The sequence below is a fragment of the Haemaphysalis longicornis genome, unplaced genomic scaffold (genome assembly GCF_048455015.1).
Source record: "Haemaphysalis longicornis isolate Haplotype H1 unplaced genomic scaffold, Haemaphysalis longicornis Haplotype H1 scaffold_7, whole genome shotgun sequence".
In the NCBI taxonomy this organism is placed as follows: Eukaryota; Metazoa; Arthropoda; class Arachnida; order Ixodida; family Ixodidae; genus Haemaphysalis; species Haemaphysalis longicornis.
In genome coordinates this window covers 125,618,571-125,644,446 of record NW_027526422.1, presented here as the reverse complement: position 1 = coordinate 125,644,446, position 25,876 = coordinate 125,618,571, and the positions used below count along the sequence as shown (strand labels likewise).

At 45.5% G+C, this 25,876-nt stretch overlaps 1 protein-coding gene across 1 annotated transcript; it reads left to right on the top strand.

Moving 5' to 3' along the window:
- Window positions 1–1,573: 1,573 nt before the first annotated feature.
- LOC144146516 (arylsulfatase B-like) lies at window positions 1,574–25,876 on the top strand. Its single transcript, XM_077678462.1, has 7 exons — window positions 1,574–1,708; window positions 10,255–10,367; window positions 14,832–14,942; window positions 20,600–20,725; window positions 23,109–23,235; window positions 24,564–24,857; window positions 25,869–25,876. The coding sequence occupies exons 1-7, from the start codon at window positions 1,681–1,683 to the stop codon at window positions 25,874–25,876; spliced, it is 807 nt and encodes a 268-aa protein (XP_077534588.1). The 5' UTR covers window positions 1,574–1,680.

Genomic DNA, 25,876 nt, shown 5'->3' with positions numbered 1-25,876 from the left:
TATAGAGTTAACGTACAGCCATGGGAATTTCCACCGTTTTGAGAAGTCAAAATCCATAAATTTGCAGACGCAAATAAGTTTTTCCGAAGCTCAATCTTATTTTCTTTTAATGGCTGCGTTTGTGCCAGAAAATTTACGGCCGCTGTAGGTGGGCGTCATTACTTTATGAAATTTACGAGGGCTAGTTCGCCTTTCCGGCTGTCAAGTCGTGTTTTTTCAGCCGTACACCACAGTCGCTTCCTCGCTTTTTCACTTCCTCCTCAACCTAAGCAATCAATTATCTCATACGGCCACACTAACAGAAATACGTTGGCTATGCCACAGTGCGCCATAGTACCCCACTATGAAGGTGACGGCGTTTCGAATGGGGCACAGTCCAGGTGTCATAGCCCTCGAATGTGGCATAGCCCTCACTTCATAAATGGTCACCTCATCTGTCACGGATTTTGCCTTCTCTCGTGTCGCCTCATGACAATATTACGCATCTGGTCTCCTTGTTCGTGTAAACTTGTTAGTAGGAGTCTACCCGTTATCGGGCCCTAATAGTAACGGATACACGTTCCTTTCATGCTGGGTGGTTTTCTAGCGGAGTTAGGTTTGCTAGCAGTGTCTCCGACTCCACATTGGTGAAAGTGGATGTTGTCGCGTGAGCAATAGATGCTTCATGTCGGCAAATATTTTCCCCGCTGATTCGCCCCCAGAGTGGCCGAAAAGATATTCAAATAGCGTTCCACGTTGCTAAGAAGACGCCGAGTCGACATGTGGATCGTCACGTGCCTCTGAAAATGCGCCGGCCACACTCGGTCTCGATCAGCCACCTAACTCCAATCACTGCTTGTGCGCATTATAAAATTCACTGTGCAGCATGTGTGGGGTTAAACAAGAAGAAAAAGAAATGACTGTGACAAAATGTCAATACTGCTCGGCAATATAGGCAGCAAAGGCAGCCTAGTGACCTAACGCGAGAACCTGGTGCTTGTAGGTGAAAGCAGGGGTGTCAGGATGTAAGATGCATTGGCATGAAGCGCTTTGGGGTGGGCGTATAGAGCCGGATCAAGGTGAGCGCATGGGGCGGGGACTGAAGTTCACGACCCACAGGGAGGATATGCTCACATTTTCTGAAAAGCCCACGAACGCATGTTCAAATAATTTTCTGTAACTTTTCGGCTGCCTTGTCGCAGTCCAGCGGAGGAAGCCACACCGAATTTTATCATAACTACTCACGCGCGTTCCAAAACTCTTCCGTCCTAAAAAGGCACTCGCGGCACACTGTATATGCCTCAACATCGGGGATTATGTTGGTGCCTAACTTACCTGAGCTAATTACATCGAAAGTGTTAATTGACTTACTACCGGCAGGTCAACGCATATGACATTGTACGAGGGCGTTTCAATCGAACGCACACTTGATCCCCACTTGGTGGTAATACCTCGTTCACCTTGCGTGATTTTACAGTAGAATCAAGTAGTGCTCATAAACATATAGTTATACAACCAAATTCACAGCGCTGCCAGCCACCGTGCGCACATGCTTTCTTACGATTGCAGGGTTGGGCCGACGTCAGCTTTCATGGATCGCCTCAAATCCCTACTCCGAACCTCGATGCTCTAGCCAGCACGGGAATTATTCTCAACAACTATTACGTGCAACCCATCTGCGCGCCTTCCAGGGGCTGCCTTATGACCGGCCTCTACGCAATTCACACAGGTGAGACATATTGCTGCGCTGTCGTTTACACCACATACCATTTTGCAAGCACGTAGTTCGAAATACAGCCCCTAAACCTCCAATGAGAGAAACTTGCACCGTTATAATTTTGTCCTAAAGGTAAAGTAACGCAAATATCTCGGTTTCGAGCAAGCGGTACTGACAAGCGTTCGTGTGGTAGTTTTGTTGGCGCGTCAGAACTTTGGCACGCTGCAAAAATAACCCATAAGAAGAACTCCTCCTTGTCAGGAAACAAGTTGTCGACAGTAATAAAAAACACAAGCCAATTTATAAGACCCTCATGAACCTGAAAGAATATAAATGTCGTGCTAAAGCTTAAGCTATTTTATGTACCATATTTCTCTTTTCTTAATGTATGTACTTCGTTTACTTCCTGCGAATGACTCACCATCATTCCTGGCTTCTTAATTAATGCGTTTGGAAAACACCAGTCCTTTTGCAGCTAATGTTGATAGTTGTAGCTGTGCAATTTGCTACGCACATCATCCAAGTACTCACCACCATTAACAACACCCGCTGTATTTCGGCTTACTCTGCACGCATGATACTTCTGAATGACTAAACGCCAGAATCTTCAGGTGCACATTTCCAACTTTCTCGCCGACTTTCCTTTTTTCTCACGTCCCCGCCCCGTCTCCTCCTCACTGTTCACCAGTGTTCCTTTTACGCCTATCATCTCAATCATATCTCCCTACCCCCAGTTCCCCGACCATTGTAACAACTTTGCCCTTCCCAAGAGCTACCCCGATCACCTCCACAACCTCCATGGACAACCTTTCGCGTACGATGAAACGAACAAGGAGGAGGAAATCGTGCAGGGACGTGAGAAAAAAGGAAAAACGGCGAGAAGGTTGAAAACGTGCCCCTGAAGTGGGGAATCACTACAGTGTTTACTGATTTTGGTGATAAGAGTTCTACGTAAGCTAATTAAATTACATGTAGGCTAGCGACGATGTCACATAGAAACTGATCATACTCATCACCACCAGCGTAAGTTCTTATACGTCCGACAGGACGAAGGCCTGTCCCATCGACTTACAGCTAAATGCGATTTTTGAGTCCATTCTGTGGCTCCGAATTTTATTGTGAAGGCGCGAAACTTGTATTGAGTGACACATTTTGAGCAGCAGATCGTAGAAATAGTACCAAAACATAAAATATTAGGAGTATACTTTTCTTACAATTTGAATTGGAATCACCATGTTGATTACCTTTGCAAAACGTTCTCCTCAGTCACGGGAATTTTATAGCGCTGCCACTTAATATTGCCTTGAACAATTCAGCTTCAAGTATATTATCCATTATTCATGTCCCATGTAAATTACTGCTTCCTAGTTTCGGCAATAATAACCAAAACCAATATAAGCAGACGTCTTCCAAAGCAGAAAAAAAATCTCCGTACAATTGGAAATCTAGACCACATGAGCAGTGAAAAGGACGTATTTCCTCCTTCAACGTTATCCGCCTGGACCACACCTATGACTACAGAGTTTTACATACAATGTATTTTTCCCCACCTGCTACCACCACATTCATAAAGTACCTTGCTTCACTAAATTGTCACGAAGTTTCTATACACACCAGAAACATGGATATATGGTTTGTGCCATATTTCCAAAACAACTATAAATTACACTCCCTGGCACATAACGTATGGAATATGTTAAACAGATACAATCACACAATCGGATACAGCAAACATGAGCTTACTGCGCTGTTCTGTCAAATATAAGTACGAAGTTTGTATGTGCCCCGAGGCAAGGAACAACAACGAGCATAACTTTACTTACGTTTTTTGCTTGACGGCCCGCAGCGTGGATACCCGATTGGTTTGCACCAATCAATCGGAATGATGACCTGACATATCTAGGCGTTCCTCTCTCACAGTTCCTCTATACTGACTCGCACTGGTCAGAGCACGCTGAGAAGGTACAACGCCAAACCATTGATTGGCAGGAACAGCAGCTGTCCATGATTCTTGCGCCCGGGCGTGCAACCCGTTTTTTCTGACCAGTATTCTTTATGTCATGCAGGGGTTACATTGCTCTCGCTCCAGGATACAGACATTTCAGTGAAATTTCACCAACATCATTTTCTGTTGGTGTAGTGAACTTATACGAAGTAATACCCGCTTTCTTCCGGCTTTGCTAGGGGAGCTTGTGCTTTTTCATCATGTTGCTTGGCAGATAGTTTATCGTTTATTCTCCTTTCGAGGTGTTCCACATCCATTTTTGAGGGCTGTTCTGCAAACACGTCTTTCCCATTTTCTCCCTGATATTGTAGTGTCTTCTTTCATGACTACAATGGCTTCGTTGGCGGAAAGGAACTCTATTATCATTAGATCACACAGAACAGGCAAAACATGCCCGCTGGCTGCCACTGTTCCTCCGTCGGCATCTGCTACCATCATGTGCCTTCACTTGTTTGTCGTATGGTTTGTCCTTGATTACTTTTTACTGCGGTGGTCATTTTTTTCACCCGATAACTACAACAGCAACCACAAGTTTTTTTATGAATTGGGCACTCGAAGCTTCCTCGTTATTATAGTTGAGGGAAGGTCTCCACAAACCTTGCCGCTCACGCGACGCCCGGACCGGTTCGACTCCACCACTGCAGCATACTGGCGCATGCATTCGGTAAATAGACTTAGAAAACGTTCACAACTGGTTCACGCAGGTCGCCGAAGAACGAGTTTAACGTTGCTGGACACGTCGTTCGGCTTAACATTAAGGTAACCAAATGTTAATGCAGATTATAGGCATACCCACACAGGTTACATGGGCAGTGAACATAACAGCTGCCGTCAGAAGCTCACGCCCGGTCCATCTATTGCTATTTATCTGCGATGTCAACATACCCACCCAAACTTTTCACCTTCCAAATCAGAGAGGGTGGCCAGTGACGGTAACACCAACATACCGAGGCTCACTCCTAATTTGTTTATCCCCATTCTCAGCGACTTGACAATGCGACTAGGAGAAGCACACTCATCCGTTGAGTTGGGCATGAATGCTGCCGCATCCACAACTAAAAAGAAGCTTTTAGGCGTTTTCAGTGCATTCTGAATGCGATTTTTAATTGAGCCAATTTGGTAAAAAGGAAGACAGACTTCTTCTTTGCGATATGGAGGTTATAGCTGGTGTTGCCACGTGTCTGCAATCTGTCTCGGTTTTACGCTACCGGCCAAACCGCTTCTGCCCAGTGAGTAGCCACAGTCACTACTAATAAATAACAGTGCCGCTGGCTATTCAGTGAGCAGAAGGGCTTTGGCCGGTTGGCTTAAATCAAGACAGACTGCTCCTTCCTGCATCACAGCAGCCTGCCTTGATTTTTACTCAACCGGCCAAACCCCCTCCTTTTACTGCCTAGCCAGAGTCAGTGCAAAAGAACTGACTTGAAATAGTCAGTAAGCGGATGTGGTTTGGCCGCTTGTGTTAAGCCGAGACGGACGGCTCCCACACAAGACGGCCACCCTAATGCAACTCTACTAAAACCGTTTCAATGATTCTGCCGTTACATTTGTTTTTATTTTCTCCATGAATGTTACCCAAATATTTTTTTTTATTTTCGTGCATCTCAAACTGCTTCCAGTAGTGAAGCGATGTGTACAAAACCAAAGGATTTTTTGCATTCCTGAAATGCTGTGTAAAGGCGCATATTATGGTATGGCTTTGTCTATTACATGATTGATGACATGGTTGTGATTACTTTCTGAGTAACCGTCCCGAAATCTAGCCAGTTGTATATTTTGTCGCTTATACCTCTTCATTACGACATGTTAAAGCACTTGTATAAAACGGTCGGTAGGCTCGCCCGTCTGCAATTCTTACGCACGTTGACTTCCGTTATCTGAATCATAAATATGGTGACATTTCTATGCTAGAGGTTAATTAAAGTTTTCTGACATTCTGAGAATAATTTTGCAATATTCCTTGATACAACTTCCTACATTTTTGAAGTAGTTCATTCTCCTCTTGGAGCCTGTAAGGTCCACTTATGAGATTAGCGGCCAGGCGCCCGAGCTGCGCGTGAGAACCCGCCGCTCTGTCTAGCGACGTAGCACTGCCAACACTGCGCTGCTACCGGCGCTAATTCGTCACGGCGCGCACGGGAGACGGATCGTCTGGCCCACCGCATACCTCAAGGATAATCCCCCATTGAGAAAGCAAACAGCGCCGCCGGATTCCAGGAACGTCTGCTCGACGCGCGGAGGTGGTGGGATTACCGGCGTGTTTCCATTGTTGTCGCGCCCTGGTCAGCATGACGACCGGTCACCGTCTTTCGCTTTCCCCCCGCGGGGTCGCCCGAACTTGCTCGTCTGAGAGTGTGCCGTTGACCCAAAGATAGCGGCGCCTCATTGAATATTCCGTGGCGTGCTGAGTGACAGCTGTCTACGTGAATTCGGGCACTCCCATACGCGTGTACGAACGCTACAGGGGCGTTCCCGAAAGAGGGTGATCTCGAGGTTTTATGAGGCCGAACTTGGCCGTTGGAAATCGTTCTTGTCTGAGCGCCGAGCTGGGCAGTTCCCGGCGGGACAAGGAGTCTCGACCGTTAAAGCTAGGTTGAGATTTGTGAGTCCCCTAGTCGAGGTTAAGATCGCGTCAGAGGTTTAGGGCGCAGCCCCGTACCGGGCAACTAGGCGGATCTTGCAGCGAGACAGAGTCTCGGCCGTTGTTTCTCGAGCGGTTTGTGTACGCTCCGAGAATAGGAAGAGTTAGACGAAGTTGAGGAGCTCGACTGATTCGTGCGCACTCGGAGCTAGCGACTAGCTGAAGTTTGAAGATTTTCTTTTTATTACTCATGTACTCAGTTATCCTACTGTAAATAGCTGTATATAAACTTCAGTTTCACCTAATCAACCCCAACGCCTCGAGTTCGTCAATTCGACCGCCGCCTCCAAGAAATTCAACACCATCGCCCTGCCAGCCTCCTGCCAAATCAACCGGAGCCCGGGCGATTGGGTTCCTGATCGACACCGGACTTCGGGGAAACGATCTTTACTGGCGGCGACCCCGCGGCGTGAAAGCGAAAGACGGCGACCGTGCGTCATGCTGACCAGGGCGCGACAACAATGGAGACACGCCGGTAATCCCACCACCTCCGCGCGTCGAGCAGACGTTCCTGGAATCCGGCGGCGCTGTTTGCTTTCTCAATGGGGGATTATCCTTGAGGTATGCGGTGGCCCTGACGATCCGTCTCCCGTGCGCGCCGTGACGAATTAGCGACGGCAGCAGCGCAGTGTTGGCAGTGCAACGTCGCTAGACAGAGCGGCGGGTTCTCACGCGCAGCTCGGGCGCCTGGCCGCTAATCTCATAAGTGGACCTTAAAGAGCCTAAGATCTTTTCATCACCTCAAGCGCCTTTATCACCATTTGGTTTTTTTTATCATATAACTATTGCGATGTCCCTAATCAAGTTACCCTTTCAGGCTCCGTTTCCTTGCTTAACTTTACTAGGGTACAACTCCGAATAGAAACTCTCCGCTGCTTTCATTATTTCATTCATGTGTGAATCCTTCCATATTTATCTCATTGCATATATTTTTTCTTTGACATTAACAAACTTTTTTTCAGAGCCCTTACGCTTCTTCCTTCGCCACTTGACCTACTGTCCCCTGGATTGTCTCAAAACACATCTACCTTAAAGCCTTAAAGGAGTACTGACACTAAATTTTCGTGTTACGGTTTTTGCGCTGCTATTGGTGCCTATTAGCCCACTAATCATAGAATGGCACATTACACGGTAGATCCCAGCGTAAATATTCCTCTGCGGCGTCGTTTATTTGTGTCAGTTTCGCTTTCGACAAACCGAACGCCGGGGGGCTGCCATGACAGGAGGGCGCCGCTGATGTCACCATTCTTGTTGCACCACTGAAGCCACCTTAGCGCTGCCGGCCTGGCCCGTTCTGGTTCTGTACGCGCTCGCGCGCGAGCGAGTGAGCGCACGCGCGCACCCATATCGGCAGCATGACGTCAGTTCCAAAACCATGACGTGTACACACGGCGTAGCAGCGCACGCCAACCGCAGCCAGCGCGTCGGCTACATCACGGGAGCCCCGACGTCGGCAGTTTGGGTCAAGGAGCAGATGGTGTCATGCTAGCCCGCTCAGGGCTTTCTCGTGAGGGCAAAGATTAAAATTGATTTAAAACAACTTCTACTGAACGGTTACTGTTGAAACTTGCTGAGAGACATCTCCTGATAAAAAGGAAGCATTTTACACAGTTAATTCAGCTTTGAAATTTCGTTTCACTGCTCCTTTAAAACACATCTACGCAACTCCGAACGTTTCTTTATTCTCTGCATGCAGACGGTACGAACCTTGCACCTCTTATGAATGGCGACCGCTTCGCCCATTCCTTCTGCTCTTCCGTTTTTGGTATTTCCATATTTCTTCATTTAGCAATAAGTTGTCTTCGTTTCCTAGAAAGTTTGCAAATTTTTTTTTTTTAGTTTTTAGTTTCTCGTCTCTGCTTGTCGTCCTGAGTTTGTGCGTTTAAGCACATCACGCGTAAACACATGATTATTTCCCCGTTTGTTTAAAAAATAATTCTTCAACGCTTTTTGCTAAAACCTACGACATGTGCAGCTTTCCCGCTCATGGCAGTCCTTTCAACAGCGAATACTTTGCAGTTATTTAGCGTAATCGAAAGTTATTTTGCGCTGCTAATACTGGGGGTGAAAACTTGCTTTGCGCACAGTTTCATGTCTTGCACGTTTTGCGGCTAGGTTCCTGAGCCATGGAAACTAACCCATAGAAATTCATGGAGAGCAAGATTTGACACCGAATTGCACATACAATATTAAGAATCCTGGAACGTTCTCCTAGTGTTTTCATCTCCACGTTGACTTCTTGCTTTGTGCCAAATATCACTTTCCTGAAGTGGTTTCCCTAGGTTCCTGAGAGGTCGGAATTTTGAGCGAGAAAGCTGGGTATGATCTTGTATTCCGGGGAAGAATGAAACGATCAGTTCTCAGGTATTTGCTACTACTTTCAAACAGCTCGGTACGACTACTCACCACGTGAATAAATTTTTTGGTGGTCCATGTAAGAGGACACACGTTTTATTAATTTGACAGTATTCTTCTCCGGCTTTATCATTCAGCCAGGCCAAAATGTAGCGGCCCCACAGTACGAATGTTCAACGGAGTTCAACTGATCCTTACACGGCAAAGAACGCACAAAAAGAAAATCAAGTACATAGCTGCGTAGTTTCGACAAATATTACTGGCAACCATACCGCGTTCCGGGAAAGGAGCGTTTTCGCAAGTGTTTGGGTAGCAATATTTGACCTTGCAAATAATTTTAGTCACTACGTCTTCTTCTTGTTTGCTGTCCTTTTTCGTTCTGACATACCTAGCTAAGGGACACTAGTCCTGGTTCAGCTGATTTCACAAAAAAATGCATCAACTTTACAAGCTTACTCCACCCGGACCACAACAATCGCAGATGTTGTTTTCGTCAGGACAGTGCATTTCCCCAGGAGTTGAGTCAACAATAGTTGACTGGTGGCCTCTGACGGCGGATTACATTGGACGAAAGCGTAACGGTGGGACAGCGTCATTTTTGCTTAATATATTCACCAAAGGCTTTGTTAAATTCTTTGCTCCAAGACGTAACTAGGAAAGTCATTTGCGAGCAACGAAAAGGTAATCGAAGTGGTAATCGATGACCGCCTCCTAAGAGTTCGACAAAACGACGCCAAGGACACCGTCATGCCTGTTGGTTGCAGCTTTGTCGCTATCCTCCAGTCATTAGTCATTCAAACTGTGGTGTCATCGAGGCAGTGCGAGAAAGTGGCTAAGTGGCCCCTAGGTCATCTGGTTGCTTGTTATAAAGTTGATTATTTGAAACCGGTCGTAAACTTTCATGCTATTAATACGCAGCACATTTAAAATAACCAACTTGTATTCTGTAGTCTTGCATAGTTTATTCTCCCCATTAACAAAAGGTCATAACATGCTAGAGTATTCCTTGAGTGGAAGAAATGTAACGCCCAACACGTGAGGGGGTTATAACGAGGCAAGTTGGGAGTAGGTCATGATGATGATTATAATGAGGCTTGACATGCGCGCTGTAGCTGAGACTGAAATTCGCAGTACCCCAAGTCTGTTGTTTCTCAAGCTGCACTTGTGGAACACCAGCCATTACGGCTGAAACGTTTAAACTACATTTTTAAAAAATCATTAGAGCGAGTCACCGAATATCGTGGTAAATGCCCCAGAGCCTCGCTATATTTCACATCAACTGTGAACGAATCCTAAGGCATCGTCGAAAAAACACTGCACATGGAATATAAAACCTACACTACCTCCTAGATTTTCATAGGAGCAAATAATTAAGTCAAACAACCATTATAATAAGACATCTATGGCGAACAAAGTTTTCTAAAGGGAGACTGGTTTCATTTTCCGTGAGTATTAGGTGAACCATGAGCGATATACGATGCAAATCGAAGTGCTTATGCCGTTTTCCAATCGTATATATTTCGCTCTAAACACACGTTCCTTCTCCCTATTCCTCAGGTCTTCAACACCTAACTCTATCACCCGCGGAGCCTTTTGGAATGCCGTTAGACCTGAAGATACTCCCTCAGCACTTACAAGACCTTGGCTACGAAACTCACATGGTCGGAAAGGTAAGCACTTCCGCAGAATAAGCAAGGCAAAGTCGGCGCGAAATTTGTCATTTATAAGCTTCGCTACGTTGTAAGCGGGCCCTGAACGTCGCCTACTGATTTTACTATACTTTTTGTTGCGTGACCATTGGATGGGACATGTGCGAAAAACATATTCGCCCTTGGTCCAAACCGACAGTGGTAGACACGAAAACCAAAAAGCGCGTAGCTGCGGTAGTGCTGCCTTCACTCCGCGGCCGACGTTACTATGGAGGCGTCGATTCGCAGTGTGGCTCGCAACCTGCCTGTGCCTCTGCGCCCGTCGCTTTTCAGCTTGGTAGAACGGCGCGTGCGGCTAGTGCAAGTGCAGGCAATACTCATCTACAGCAAAAAGCAGAGACAGGAACCTAATGTCGTTGCTAAAGCGAGTGAACATTGTCACTAAGGCGGTTAGCGCGCAAAGCAGAGCTGCAACGGTGTACGATGGGCGTGCCGCATGAGGTAAATGCCGTGTAGGGAACTTTTAAGGCGGAGCTAGCTGCTGTGGCCTAATCTTAAGTTTGCTAGGTAAGGGGACGAGATGGACATGCATGCTGAAGATCCGTCCGTTTATCGGCAATGAGTTCAATAGGAATATGTGTTATGTGTGCAACTTTCGTCTTACTGGACGCGCCTTCTCTGATCGAATAAGACACAAATCTTCGAACTACGCTGAGAAAGCTGTACACTGCGGCATACCTTGAGCGAGTTCCCCAGACAGACGGATATTAACTCTGTGCGAGTCTTCATTGCATCGCGCATCTGGCGATAGCGGCGTAAACAATTACAACCAGTTGTTCTTTGGTCGTATACTTACGTGGTCTGTCGCAACCAGCGTGTGCATAAAAACATCGGGGGCCTCTACAAGCCTTTGGGGGAAAAAATCGGCAAAATCGAAGCCGTCGACAAACCTTCGAGCTGCGAATATTTCACGAAAACCTGGCCGCAAGCCAATAGCAGCCAGAACCGTCTAGATAGGACGCAATCTAAGAAAGCGATGTGAAAGTAACGGCTTACATACATAAATAAGATTAGCGGTCAGATTGAAGACGCAGTGAACGATGGCTTCCTGTGATATTGAAAGCCAATATACATTTTGTTGCTCGAGTGGAGCCTGAAAAAAGGACCCGGGCACAGTTTCACGTCAGATACGGTGAGACCGTTTGCTATTGGCCCGCGCACACGCTCATGTCTCGCTTTTCGCCGGGAACCATCCCCGCAAGGTCACTGGCCAATTACAAACAGTTCTTGGAACATCTATTTATTTTTCTTGGGTTGGTGTTGTTACTTTTTTCCCGTCGTTTACTTTTTATTTTGTGTCAGCGTTTCCATTAACGATTTTCTTTTCAATTGTATTTTTATGTCCGAACTCTGTTGGCAGCGTTCTCTTGTTTTTCTTGTCCTTCTTTTATTTTCTTTTTTTTACGTTTCATGTTTGTCTTCTTCCTGCTGTAACCCTAATGTCTGATATTCACCACTCATCAACGTAGGCTCCCCCCATTTGGTGTAGCAAGCCTTGTCCCTAGCAGGGCTGACCTCACCAGTTCACATTAAAGAGCATTCTCTCTCTCTCTCTCTCGCTCTCTCTCTCTCTCTCTCTCTCTCTCTCTCTCTCTCTCTCTCTCTCTCTCTCCGGTGGTCAGACACCTTCGTCAAAGAGCGGCGTGGACTTTTTTACGATAAACGACATCAACAGTTTAAAAGACCCACTTTTGTGGGCGTTCCGTGACAGAGAAAGGGAAATGTTTTATTCATCCAATCAATTCCCCTGGTAGGGGGGGGGGAAGTGGGGGGAGGGGGGAGCGTGGTGACTGGCGTCTCGGTGACCACAGCAGCCCTCGCGTTGTCTATCCGTTGGATAATCAGGTCGGAGATGCCCAACTACTCAGCCAAGTGAAGTGCTCCATCGGCGTCGATACCCGGATAATGCGCCTGCGCTAGCAGGCGGTGAGGCTGCGACGACGCGAGGTGCTGCCGTTGTTGAGTGCCACGCCTAGGTTTCTGACACGGTCGCCGTAGTCGATAATCACCGCACTGCTTGACCGCCTTGCCAATCCATTTTGTGCGTCCCATGAGGTGACTAGAAACACGCGGGATATAGCGTTCTCAACAATGAAAAGGTCCCAGCCTTCTGAGATGTGAGTGATGTCTTTGCGGTACCCGCACGGAAACTCACTTCGTAAAAAAAGATGTACAGTGTACAACAATCGTTTTGTCTCGGACTTCATTCAGGCGCTTGTGCTTCGTAAAGCAGAGATAGCCCATGTAGGGTCCGCAAAAATTGGCTCAGCTTGCACTAATGGTGCAAAGCTGGAGAAACAGCCGACCCGGGGGTCGACCAAGCTTCTCCTCACACTGACAGCGGATCTCAGGAGAAATCGAACATTCGGATCCCAGCAGTGCATAGCCGTTTTGGACAGCACTTTAAAGCAAGGAGCTTTAAAGTATCTACAGTTTTTTTATTCAGTAGCGATCACCGTCGTCTTCCCACGGCTCAGCCGTGTGGGGCTGATCCTCTTGTAGTGCGTCCTCGCCTGGCTAACCTTCACTTCCTCAGCTGGTCCGGTGGCAATCTCCACATCGGTACTCCAACAGTGTGGGAGTACCACATGTAGATTGTGAAGGGATAGCTTGACAGATTCGTCGTCATCGTCTTCGACGCGGCGTACCTGTCGCGCGTCAATCCCTACACGACAATGACGACAAAGACGGGCACAACTTAAGTGGCGTGAGCCCACGCGCAAGCCTGGACGGCGCCGGTTGGTCGCCACGAGGCATGCGCTGTTATAGGCTTGGGGTTTTGTGTCTCCGCCGGACAGACTTGCGACGGCCTAAACAGCTCTGCGGTTAATGAACACCTGCTATTTGGCTGCGTGAAATGAACAACAATGCTTTGCGCATCCGTCGCGTGTTCAAGCCCCACTGGGTGTGCTAAATCTCAAAGTAATTTTTCATAACGCTGTGAATTCATTGGATAATTTACTTAGCCTACCGACCCGCATTGGCATCCTTTGAGAAGTTCGAGGTTTAGGTATCCTTGTATCTGGTGCTATCAAAGAAATTCTAGGTGCCATGGCGTTCTTTTTGAGGCGATCTCGTCAATTAATTACAGCGATATAGCATTCTGCAGAGGTGGCCCCTGAGAAGCTTCAGAGGCGGTAGAACGGGCATAGTAAGCCCAAATTATCAAGGGGTAGATTTCCATGGTCAGACAACCACCGCTGTCGTTGACTTTCTCCAACAAGTTACAGCAATTCGTGTTCCTAATGCACGTAAATCAACGATTTTATCAGTAGAACGTCACAAGGGAAATGACAAATAACGTTGACAGCATTGACTTCGAAGTCAACGTAAAGAACAAACGTGGTCACGTTTATTCAGCTCAGCTTTGTTTGTGCGGCCCTGGCAGTGTGGTGGCGCAAAGCAAGGAGAATTCCCTCCATTCAAGGCCCGCTTTAAAGGAATCCTTTGCCATTTTTATGTTCACCTAGCCTACCCGTAGGCTGCAACTTTGGTGTAGCGTTATTCAGCCGACGTACAATAACCGCCGTCATACTATTCTCTTCGGAAAATAAAAATAAACTGGCTAATCGCACACAGCTGTGGGAATCGGCTTAACGCGGCGCTTTCATAGTGGCGCACCTACGTTGAAATGAACAGTCTTAGAGAGAGTGTTTTTTTTAGAGTGTTATAGTGCTGGCATACTTGCTGAATATTCAGAATGGTGACCCGCGGAGAGTGCGTCCATATGTACGAGATTTAAGGAGAAATGTTCAAAGTTTCAATCTCTACTGCTAGGGCGCCCTCAGCTCCAAGGACACAGAACATGATACACGCAGACAGAGGAATTTCCCCAGGCGTCCACCTCAAGTCACTGCCGCAGCCGTCAGACGCTGTCCGAAGAAGCGAGCGCCATCTTGTCTAGGCTTCGCCCTGCCGCCCTTACCACCATGAGTCACATACCTGGTCAGCGGGCGTGATAATCGGAGGCTAGCTAGTGTTGATGAGTAAAACTGCACAAAGCAGCGTTCGATGCAAGAAGGCAGAAGCAGCCCTCTTGAAAATCTTGCATAGAATCCAATGAAAGCTTCGTTTTAAACTGTGTAATATCTGATGGTTTCGAACGCACTTTTATTACAATAATTGGGTCAGTAGACGTTTGTTCCTTCGTTGCAGGTTGTGGTTAATTTTACCGCTATATTCGATGCAGACGACTGTCTGAAGCGGTGTGGTGTAAGCGAACGTAATGAAGAGTAGATTTTGGTGCCACTTTGACAAAAAATGGTTCTCGCTTTGACTGCTGGATTTTCTGTAGCATTTCATGGCAAAAGTACATCGCGCAAACATTTTCGGAATCCATGCTATAGCATCTTGAAGCACTGTAACGTTTGCAGGAGCCAGAAAGAAAAAAACGATGTTCTTGCGTGCTATGTGTCTTATTTTCAGTGGAACCTCGGACATTCCTTCTGGAACTACACACCCATTTACCGTGGCTTCGACAGCTTCTACGGAATGCACTGTGGGCCAGTGGATTACTACACAGATCTACTCATGTTTGTAAGTAGCGTATTTGAGGGACATCGCAAAAACTGTTGTTTATGATCGCCTCAATGCTTACGAAATAACAGTTCATCCAAGTATATAATGCCTTGAAGGCACGTCAACTCAATGAACAACTTTGTCATTTTGAGCAAAACCATCCAGGTACATTCTCTGTAACTACAAATCTACGAGTGAAGAAATGTCTACAATTTCGAGCCCACGGCCGTCTTTAGGTTATGGGGCGATGCATTGGCGGCAGCGTGCACAGGTCGGGGTAACCGGATCAGCACTCGTGCTATCTCCTAAGCTTTATTATCGGATGTGCGCCGTCGGAAGCAGTGCACGAGAGGAGAAATGGGGGTCATTATCTTCCGCAGCGACCGACAGGTGGAGGCGGCGTGTAACAGGCGGTCGACACGGCTGCCCCGGAAACCGCGGCTATACAAGCAAACGATTGCAGCTCGGCCAGACGGTGGCCGATGTCGCGCTACCTTCCCTCATCGCCAGTTCATTTTGTCACTGAGGGGGAAGAATTACACTCCCAGCGCTATTGGGTTGCACTTAAATGCTAACTGCAAACATGTTGCCGCATTTATGCTGTCTCTTCCCATGCATTAATACGCACCCTTGAAGGTGCAATAGCAAGAGCTAGAGTGCAGAGGAAGTGAACCAAGGAGACAGTTCAGGGCATAAATTTGGGCTAGTTGGTGATGGGACTTCGACATGGTAAAAAAGCGCACTAAAACGAGGACACAAGAAAAAGGCGGTGACACGGGACGAGCGCTAGTGTCCCGTGTCACCGCCTTTTTCTTGCGTCCTCGTTTTAGTGCGCTTTTTTACCATGTCCAAAGAGACAGACCTCAGCGGGGGTGTTTTGTTGATTTACGGTGACAGGCTACACTAAACTGCTTATTTTAAGCCTTGCGGCACCATCCAAAAAGCTCAAACTACTCCATTTTCTCGGTCATGGCTCATCGATTGCGCAATCCTTACGGATAAAGTAATGGAAACAGTTCAGACAACTTTTAATTTAGTTCTACCTGTGACACATTATTTCTTACTCGTCACCTCCTGCTGTACCTTTCAAGCGCCCAGGAAAAGACTTCGTTAAACAGCGTCAACGGAACCAAATATTCACTCATAAAGTAAATTACAAGTAACGAATACAAGTAAATGCAGTAACAAAAAATAGGATCCCCGACTACGTTTTAGATGCAAAATGTTGTGCTAGTCAATTATAAGTTTGTGCGCAGGCTACTACAGTCTGCAATTTTTTGGTAGGCTTTCTAGGATATTTCGATGAGCTACTTCCAAAACTAGGTCTTGCCAAAGATTTCAGCAATGTAAGCAGTTATTTTTACAACATCTGTCAGAAAACTCGCCCAACATGTCTACCAAGCTGTCTTACCCGGCCAAGTGACGCAGTGCACTAATAGTCCTCGGCAGTTCCTCCAAAGCGTAAGAATCAGATTTTCCGGAGCGGAATTGGATGCCTGAAGGCATGGGCGTCATACACTTCAGAATGCAATTTCTGTAATGACCACTGACTGCAAGGGGAGCTGTGACCACGCCTCAAAAAGAGAGTTAGCAGGAGAAGGAGAAGGAAAATCTTTGGGGCCGCTCCACGACTTATTCGAAAGACGGTTTTAGCACGGAATAAGTAGCTATGGGTTCCGATGCAAACACCTTGAACACCAAACAGGCTCCGGGCGACTGGCTTTGCACTGCATGTGAGACGCGCAAGTGATTGTGGATAGCAAAGGGACAAGCAGATGGTCAGTTCAATGTCCTGCGCATTCCTGTTCAGTGCAATTATGTTGTGCTTTCAGCAGCACAGTCGCGCACTTACTGCTACCTTCCCGGTACCACCAACTATCTTGGAGGCCTTCAGCCGCAACAAAACTCCTATCGACAACATTTTTATTGAATAATTGCCCGGTAATTCTTGGCTAATCTTCTTTGTCAAGAAGCGCAGTAACTCTTAAAATGGTGTTTTGACGTAACCAAACAAAATCCGCACGGGGACACATGGTGGCGATGGTACTGCTCCTAGTACGTTTTCTGGATGCATGTTTTTCGCGTGCTGAATTACCGTACATCTACTAAACGGGAAACTGTCCCCATTCACCCGCTCGCACAAGAATACTGTCTGGTTTTGCTAGTTTTGCCCTTTTATCCCTTCCTGTGCCTATAATGAGATCCCACTTTGCCATTAGGCCACTCTTAAATGGGGCAGCTTTTAGCAGCTTGTAAGTAGTATTTAAGACAAAGCGAAATTCAAGATCACTTCGCTTTAATGGTGTCGATTTTTAAGAAGAAATGGAAGTTTATTTTGAGGAGAACCTATATACATAACTAAATATACAGAAGGAAGATCCACGAGGCTAAAGGGGTGCTCCTAATACATATTACACATAGCAACCCATGCAGCAACTGCGACGGCAGTCAGAAATGTACCATTCAAAAATCTTTTTTTGTGTATTTTTAACGTGATCACCCTACAACATTGAACAGAGATATGTGAGAGACAATGCTACAAAAATAAATGACGTGAAGAACAGGTGACGGGTGTAATAAGAAATAAAGCATGAAAGTTAACAGTTCAAGAAGTTTAACAAATAATTACTTACGGTTCAGTAAACCTTCGAGGGGATTTTTAGTAAAGCTTGGTAAGGACGGCGAAATCTTAGTTGCTGCCAGAGACAGTTCCGGTTATTTGGAGCCATAAATATAGCATCAAGGTCGCCATACTTGGAATGTATTTTTGGTAGAATTAAGCAGTTAGTCGAAATGATATTGGTGCGATTTAAAGTTTTGGGTGAATCGCAGCTGAATATGCTAAATGAACAAAGGTTATTCACAAATTTGCACCGGTGAATAAAAAGGCGGAATTCTACCAGATTCGCGATCATGAGGGTAGGATATTCTGTAAGTAACAATGAGGGTTCGTGACATGGGCCTATAGTAATAATACAAATTTTTTGGTTTCGCAGGTGTAAGAAAATTTACTGGATTATGTATGTATTACCTGAAAATACAGCGCAGTGGATGAAATGGCTGTGAACAAATGCAAACTAACGCGAGACTTGAGTGGGCCTTTAAAGAATCGGCGCGGCTTTATTGGGATGCAGATGCGGAAGGGAGCTTTCTGTTTCACATGGGCAGTAGGGTCTGTGTATATCAAATTGTTATAACACCCAAGAATGACCATCGGTTGACCGTAGAAATTGGACATCTATTTGACAAGATTACTGGGTTGCAGGTGAGTGGCTCTTGGGGGGATGTGGAACCATACTTGGTTGCTACAATGGGGAGACTGGTTCTACGACACCAAAGTAAAATATTGTTAAAATCATTGCTAAGAAAGGACTTAAAGGTAGCAACTAATGGACTAGACGATATATCGTACTTTCATCTCCGTAAAAAAAATGTTCACAGCAGCTAGTAAAGCGGGTGGGAAGATGAATAATTAAGATTAAAATGAAACTGGCCCAGATATTGACCCATTGTGCAACGCCTTTATCAGCCGTTTTGAAAGTTAATAGTACCTTAGCTTCAAAGACGGCCTGCTTCCTATTTGACAAATGACTTTCAGTAAAAGTCATAGCTGAACCAACTACCCCAACGGCTTCGACTTTTGCTAACAAAATACTCTGAGTAATAGAAGTATAGGCTTTGAAGACAGCATGGCGCAGTCAGCCGACAAACCAGCCCGAAATTCATAAAAATGATGTGAGAAGCGGCACAATTTGAACAGTGTGCTTTTAGCGACACCTATATCCCGCCAAACCGCCGCAACGAGTGGTGGGACTTTCTTGCTGTCAAACGCGTTTCACTGCAAATAGTTCTAACCGTGCGGGGTTTCATGGATTTCGAATAGGTGTACAGCTCACAGCCAACTTGTTAAACGCTTCTAACCTTTTGCTTCTCCACGTACTTTTCGAATACACTGCGACGGTATTGCATTGACGATGCCTTCAAAGCGCTGCAAACATAACTCTAGTTCACAAAAATTCAGGTTAATGTTTCAGCTCCCGCACATGTCAATAAATATGCAAAAAAATGATCCATGATTAGCACTTGTCCAACTAGTTATCATGAGCGGACGCAAAGACACTGCAGATGGTGCTTCGTGAAAGTTTGCCTTTGCTAGAGATATCGCAGTCTTCCTTTTAGCTATACAGTAGCCTACCGATTTTTCGGATCTGAAGAGGAACGAAAAATAGCCGGAATTAAAGAGCAGTGGGAAAAATCTGCTTGTCCCTAAAAGAACCATGTATCATTTACATTGGACTGAATAAGCCGCGAATGGCTCCTTGCGAAAATTCCTCCTTCGTCTGAGAACATCTGCTTGCATCTCTGCAAGCGCCACGTTTTCTTCGTAAATATGTGACAACAACGCCGAAGTGTTGGCAATATCTTGCATTGACGGCTGCGGGCAGTCGGAAGTGTCTTTGTCGTAGTCAGAGGCGCTTTGCGCAGCGAGGTCGCTTGGCGGACGATCTTGTCGTCCGTTCGCTCCTCGCACAAAAGTGGTGTCTAAAAAAACTGGCCAAGTGTGACCAGCTGCCGGGTTTCGAGATTTGCTTCCGCCACAGTCTACGTGAAAAATTATGGCTGGCCAGCATATTACGCCATATTATGGCCTCCAAAATCAAAGTTTGTTACCCCGGCGGGAGTCAAGCCAATTCCCGTCCAATCCGAAGCCAGCCAAGTGGCTGAAGATTCAAAATGTCGTCATATTGTAGTCGCACCGTGGCTTTGTCGCATTTGTCCGGAAAATTGCACTTTTGGCTATATATTGCTCATTGTTCATATACATTACTCCTATGAAACGATTGGCGGTTCCTCGGCACTGTCCGGAATATCCAGCAAGTCAAGTCCGAATTTTTGAAGTCCCAAGAAACGGTCGGCTAATATAGATATACTGGATAATTGGATTCCTCCTTGTACTTGCGCTGAGAGCACGCGCAGACATCCCATCTGCGCCGCTGGTGGTGAGACTGAGGGACCAAGCACCGACGAAGCAGCTGTTGAAGACTCGTCAAGACACATCGTTCACTCTTAATAAAAAAGGTCGTAAAAAGGGAGTAACGGCCGCATTTACTAACACCTTACGAACCTTAATACACCGCGGTTTTGTACGTAGGCTTTGCCACTAACAACTGCATGGTTAGTAAATTAACTGAGTGTACAAAGTAGTATGCACTAGATTAAGGTCGTGCTTATGACTAGGTTGTGCATGGCCAGTTAGTAAACGCATGTAGCTCAGAAGAGTGTCATCGATGAGACTTTACTAGGGGGGGTAGTGGTGCTTACTGCCTGCTTCGGTTAGTAATTCTGACAAGTGCTACATTGACTACCTACAGTTACCAAGTAACTAGTGTATACTGGGACAAGTAACTTGTTAGTATTCCATTAGTGAATGCCCCAACCTGTTTTTAAGAGTGTTCGCTTTCACTGAAGGGCATGCAGAGACAGCCCATACGTCACTGAGCGATCAAGCGCAAGCGAAGCACCCCTTTCCCCCTCGCCTAGACCCGTGGTACCAAGCGAAGCAATAAGAAAGGCGCAGCTGTCGCGCCAGCAGCTGAAGTAATTGCGGCGCAATTAATGACTTTGAAAAATGTAGCCTAGTAAAGCTTCCGGCCTAAAAATGCTTCTGCACGCAGGAAGGTGACACGGGGATCGATCTTTGGCACGACAAGAAACCAGTAAGAGATGAAGTCGGCGAGTACGTGACTCAGCTGGTTGAAGAGAGGGCTGAGTACATCATTGCGAACAGAAACAAGTCCAAGGTAGTAAATATTTCTTTGTTCAGATTATCATGGTCAACGCAATTTGCAAGCAATGTGTAAAGATGTAACCGTCAGTTCAGTAACTAATTTTGTGAACGCACAAACGCTCATTGGACCCTTAGGTCAGTGCAGCTGGAGCGGTGTGCTAATCTTCATATAAAATAATCGCGCAAATCACATAGTCTTTGTGCCACTCTGTGCGTTGTTTTCTATGTCAGGTGCTATTAAATCCCGTGGATGCAAAAAAAACTATTTTTTTGACAATATGTTGATTTTATAACTCTAATGAAGCAGGGCCGGGTCGTAAATTGTTTATACTTCGAATTTTCTATTACTTGTGGGAAGTATACGTATTTCGCGTTTTGAAAAACTAATCGGCCTTTCCGCAAGGGGATTTTTACATAAAGGAAATAAAGTTTTAAGCTGCCCTATAGAAAGTCACAACAGGTATGTTTGGAAGCTATTGCAAACCACTGTGTTCGGCAAGAAAGTGAAATGCGCGAATAATGCACTAGATGTTAATCAGCTATAACCTTCAGAGCTCCAAAGAATCTAACCAGAACAAAATTTAATGGTTGAATTGAACGATTGGCAGCGATGCTTATGATGAATCCCGAAGCGATTTTGCTTGCACATGTGCAACCCCACTTCCTGCGCAATGGGGTGGCATGGCTACAAACCTTGGAAGAGGGAGTTATTTTTACAAAGCACGCGAGTACTGCCTTAAGCTCATGCCTTCGACTGTGAATGTGAAGAAAATATTTATATAAAACACAATTACCCGCGGTTTTAAAAAGGAGTGTATTATTTGGGTTAACATACTTTTTTTCTTGCGCCGAAAGGTAGGATTTTTATAATGAACCACAGCACCGTAAAAGTGGGCTGATCTATGCAAAATTTCAATCGAGTACAATATTGGAGACATGTACCCATTTAGAGTGCGCGGTAGACTCAGAGTTTGCAGCAGGCCGCGACATTTTAAGGCTGTGTTACAACAAAGCAAACATTATCGTCGCCCTTGACAGCCTTTATTGACTGAGCAATGAATGTTGTTCAATAACACCTAAGATGCAATTGCGGCGGTTCATACACATACATTTACCTGTGCCTGCTGTACGTGCGATTCAAAAGTCCATTATTTCTATAACGCAGTACATTTGGTTTACGTTGCTTGATACAGCAATGGATCAAGTAACCTACGAAAACCAGCGTGGTCCTGTGGAGAAATACTTCACTAAAAAACAGTGAGTCAGCAAGTGTTCGTGCATGCCTTTAGGAACGCAGGGGCAACGAGCCACCGCACGACTGTGCAACAATCGAATGGTTGCAACTTTGGTCCGGGAGGCTATGGAGGTTAGGGGCCGATGGCCTATTTTGCTAGCTGAAGCTGCACAGAAACGAAATCCTCCGTGAAGTTGTAAACACGAGAACCGGGGGTACGTTTATGCTATACAGCTTTCTTACGAAGGAGCACACACCATTTGGTTGCCAGAAACAATGTGGCTTCTACACTGCGGAAAGTAAAAGGCTAATTCCCGTGTAGTGTTTGAGAAGCAATCATCATACCCACAAATAAAAAATTACCGAGAATTCCGTGAACAAATAATAGCGATGATGAACTTTATTGGCACAGGTTTATGAGGGAATTCGAAAACTCTGTAACAAGCGTGCACCCACCGTGTGAGCCACGAAAACATGCAATGATTTGTGGCCAGAATTCTTTCGGAAATTCTAACTTTTCAAGTGAATGCGAAACTTTCTCAGCGGGCAAAGTCAAAGCACTATATTTAAGTTGAGGCTGCATACGGTTCATTTAGCTCGCCAAGCAGTTTCGGCTGTTCCAAATGTTGGCTAAGTATTGTGCACTAAAACTGTGTTGCTTCTAGCGGATCGCAGCCCAGCCGTCTGCATGGCAAAAGGAAGCATCTTCAGGCGTGATTTAGATGATGCCAACCACACAGCCTAGGCTTCAGACCTTATGCCAGTAACTTCTTTGTGTTCCGCATTTGAATAACTTTTGGGCACACTATTTTTCCGACGACAACGAGCCAAATATGCTCAAAGATCCTGGAATGAAGAACTTAGAACGAACATCTGAAATGCAAGAGCGGCTATGCTGGAGATAAAGAATGGGTTATCAGATGAAATATTACATATCAGATATCAGGTTAAAAACAGAATGAACTCCCTCATGTATAGCAGGTATCCCCGGAGAATTTTTTTTTTTTTTCGGGGCACCATTATCTTCAGAGCACTTTCACGTTTTCTCTCGTTCTATTTTCCAGTGCTCCTACCGGTGCGTAAAATCAGTGTAATAAAATTAATTTAAACTGTTTCTCCCAAAGAGAGCTCAGCTGGAGCCGGTCGCTTGCCATTTTCGCAGCCCTTGTTCCTCTACTTGGCCCACCAAGCGCCGCACAGCACGTTCGGGCCAAACGCGCTTCAAGCCCCTGATGATAATGTCAACAACTTTCATTACATCCGTCATTATGACAGGACTACCTACGCAGGTGAGTCAACTTTAGATGTCTCTGGATGTTTCCCGTAACTGCGCTATTATGAAGGTTCATATACCTCAAGTACTCGGCCCGTCCACTTTTTTTTAAACTATATTGCCGAACGATTGAGGCGCCTTGCTCCCGAAGGAGGGGGCAACCCATGGAAGCGGTAACCTGGCTGTACACATGATAACACCTACCCATCCTGTATATTTTACTGAACTGCGATAACAGTTACCCACACTGTCGTCCTCTGTGCGCCACTCTAATAACTACCAACACTCGTCCTCTGATATCGTCATCACCTACACCGCTTTCGAACGCCTTACCACAACCTTCCATCATCCACCCTAGCGAAACCGTTGCCATCCGAACGCAAGACATGTACCCGTCGGGGTCCCATAGACGTTATCGAACTCACTGGTTTCAAAGAAGGACACTTAAATTTGAGGGGCACTTGACTTCCCTCTACAGCTAACATACCACAGGACAAATTTTATAGTAACTCACAACAATTCATTCCCAAAGCGGCAAAATATTGGAAAAATAAAACCTCGAAAATATTACTTTCAGTGCGAAACTCTAAACTGCAGTAAATGTCCAAATGGACAATAAAGGTTTCGCCTGGAAGACTGTAACACGTGCTTAGCTTTGACATCATATAGAAGTGGCCAAGGTGTTTACATAAAGCAATAGAATAGTCTTATATTCATTGTTGATGATCAGCAGGTGGAGTGTGTGCGGTGTGCTTATTTCGAAAGGCGAACAGAATTAATTTGGCTTGATGCATGTTCCACGACAGGCCAAAAGCTTCAATGATTATTTTCCTTCTTGGTTTTTATTTCATTATCCACACGGCAGCCCTACGGCCAGGCGCTATTCCTCGGCGCGTAAACAAGCATTCGGTTTATTATACCACCATTGTTACAATTACATAGGTTTATTTGAACTTTATTGTTTACTGGCTATTTTAAAACACAATGTGCTGCGTAAGATACTCATGTTTGCAGCTTGCACAAGCCACCATAACTTTAAAGGGCCTAAAACGGGTCCTTAGTAATATCTAATTCTTGACTACGAATATTCTTCAGTGATGATAATGTGCCTTCTACTCATAGGCCCGTTAATTCCTAAAGTTTTCTGGCAGTGTTGGACATACATAAGTTGCTTTAGTTTAACATTAGGTTTCTTAAGATTTGTTATTCACTAAGTACCTTTCACATAATGATGTAGCGGCAGAACAGATGAGACAGTCCGCGGTGATAGCTCTGCGTCTTGCTGCCCCGTAAAAAACTTTTACACCCCAAGAACTCTACATTAGCGTCTTGTTTCTCCGACAGGAATGATGGATGCCCTCGATAAATCAATTGGAGCCCTCATGGAAGCACTCGAAGCCGAGTCTATGCTGGAGAACACTATTATAGTATTCAGCAGCGACAATGGTGGGGACCCGTACACTAGTGTGAGAAACACTGGGTACAATTGGCCACTGCGGGGCATAAAGAGCACGCTTTGGGAAGGCAGCGTCCGCGTGCCCGCATTTCTCTGGAATGCGCAGCTGGTTCAAAGTCCCAGGGTGTCCAATCAGCTGATGCACGTCACCGACTGGCTCCCCACGCTCTATTCCGCCGCAGGTGAGTGTCTAGGGGGCAGTGAGCGTATGTTAAATAGGCGCAAACAAAAAAGAACAGGTTGGGTAATTCAAAAGACTGTTCTGTCCCGATAACAATGATACCAACTTTCTCGCAAACTATACAGAAATAATTAAGATGTTTTAAAAAACAGATAAAAAAGTGGCGACTCCCTAGGCACTTCATGGCGAGGTCTCTATGTTGTCACATAATCTCGTTCGTGTGATTTGCGGCGTCCGACAAAATCCACCGCCAAGAAGAATGACTGTGTAATTGCTGTGGGACCTTTAGTTCCCTCCAATGGATTTGTTTGAATGCAAACGTTTAGTTTTAACGCACTTTTAACTACGTTCAATTGGTTCCTCTATTGCTCCACTGCTGACATCTCGTCGCCGAAAATTTTAAAGTTTGTCATTCTGTATTGCATGTTCTGGTAAAAAAACGTATATCTTGGCTGCAATGTAGCTCAGTAAGTTACAAAGCTAGTTCACTTAACTGAATGAGGTTTTATTTCCCCATCTAGCCATTTGAAACTCTCATCTGGCAAGGTAACAATACAATCGTGTTTTGGCCATGCTGCGCAAAGAATTTTGAGGAAGCAAGACTAGGAGTGAATATAAAAAGGACGTCTACTCTTGGAATTGCTCACCGGCCGTTCAAATCATACTTACATTAACCTAGGCCCCAAAAGAAGGCGTTTCTTTTCTTGCAATACACGAACTTAATATATAAGCAAGTGCTTCTTTTGTTTATGTTGCCTGTACAGATTATGTGTTAATTGCCTGTTGCAAAACATCATAATTAGGGTGCTACTGACACCAAATTCACCTCCAATTCCTCAATATTGTACTCAATAATATAATATTAGATACAAAACTCTGCTTACGAAAAATCTGCGTACGTAACCTTTAACGAACAAGGTGTGTGCAGATATTGATATTTTTCAATGTTGAGTTGCATGAGCTAATAGATGACCCAGGCCCAGCTTTCTCGCTCAAAATTCCGACCTCTCAGGAACCTAG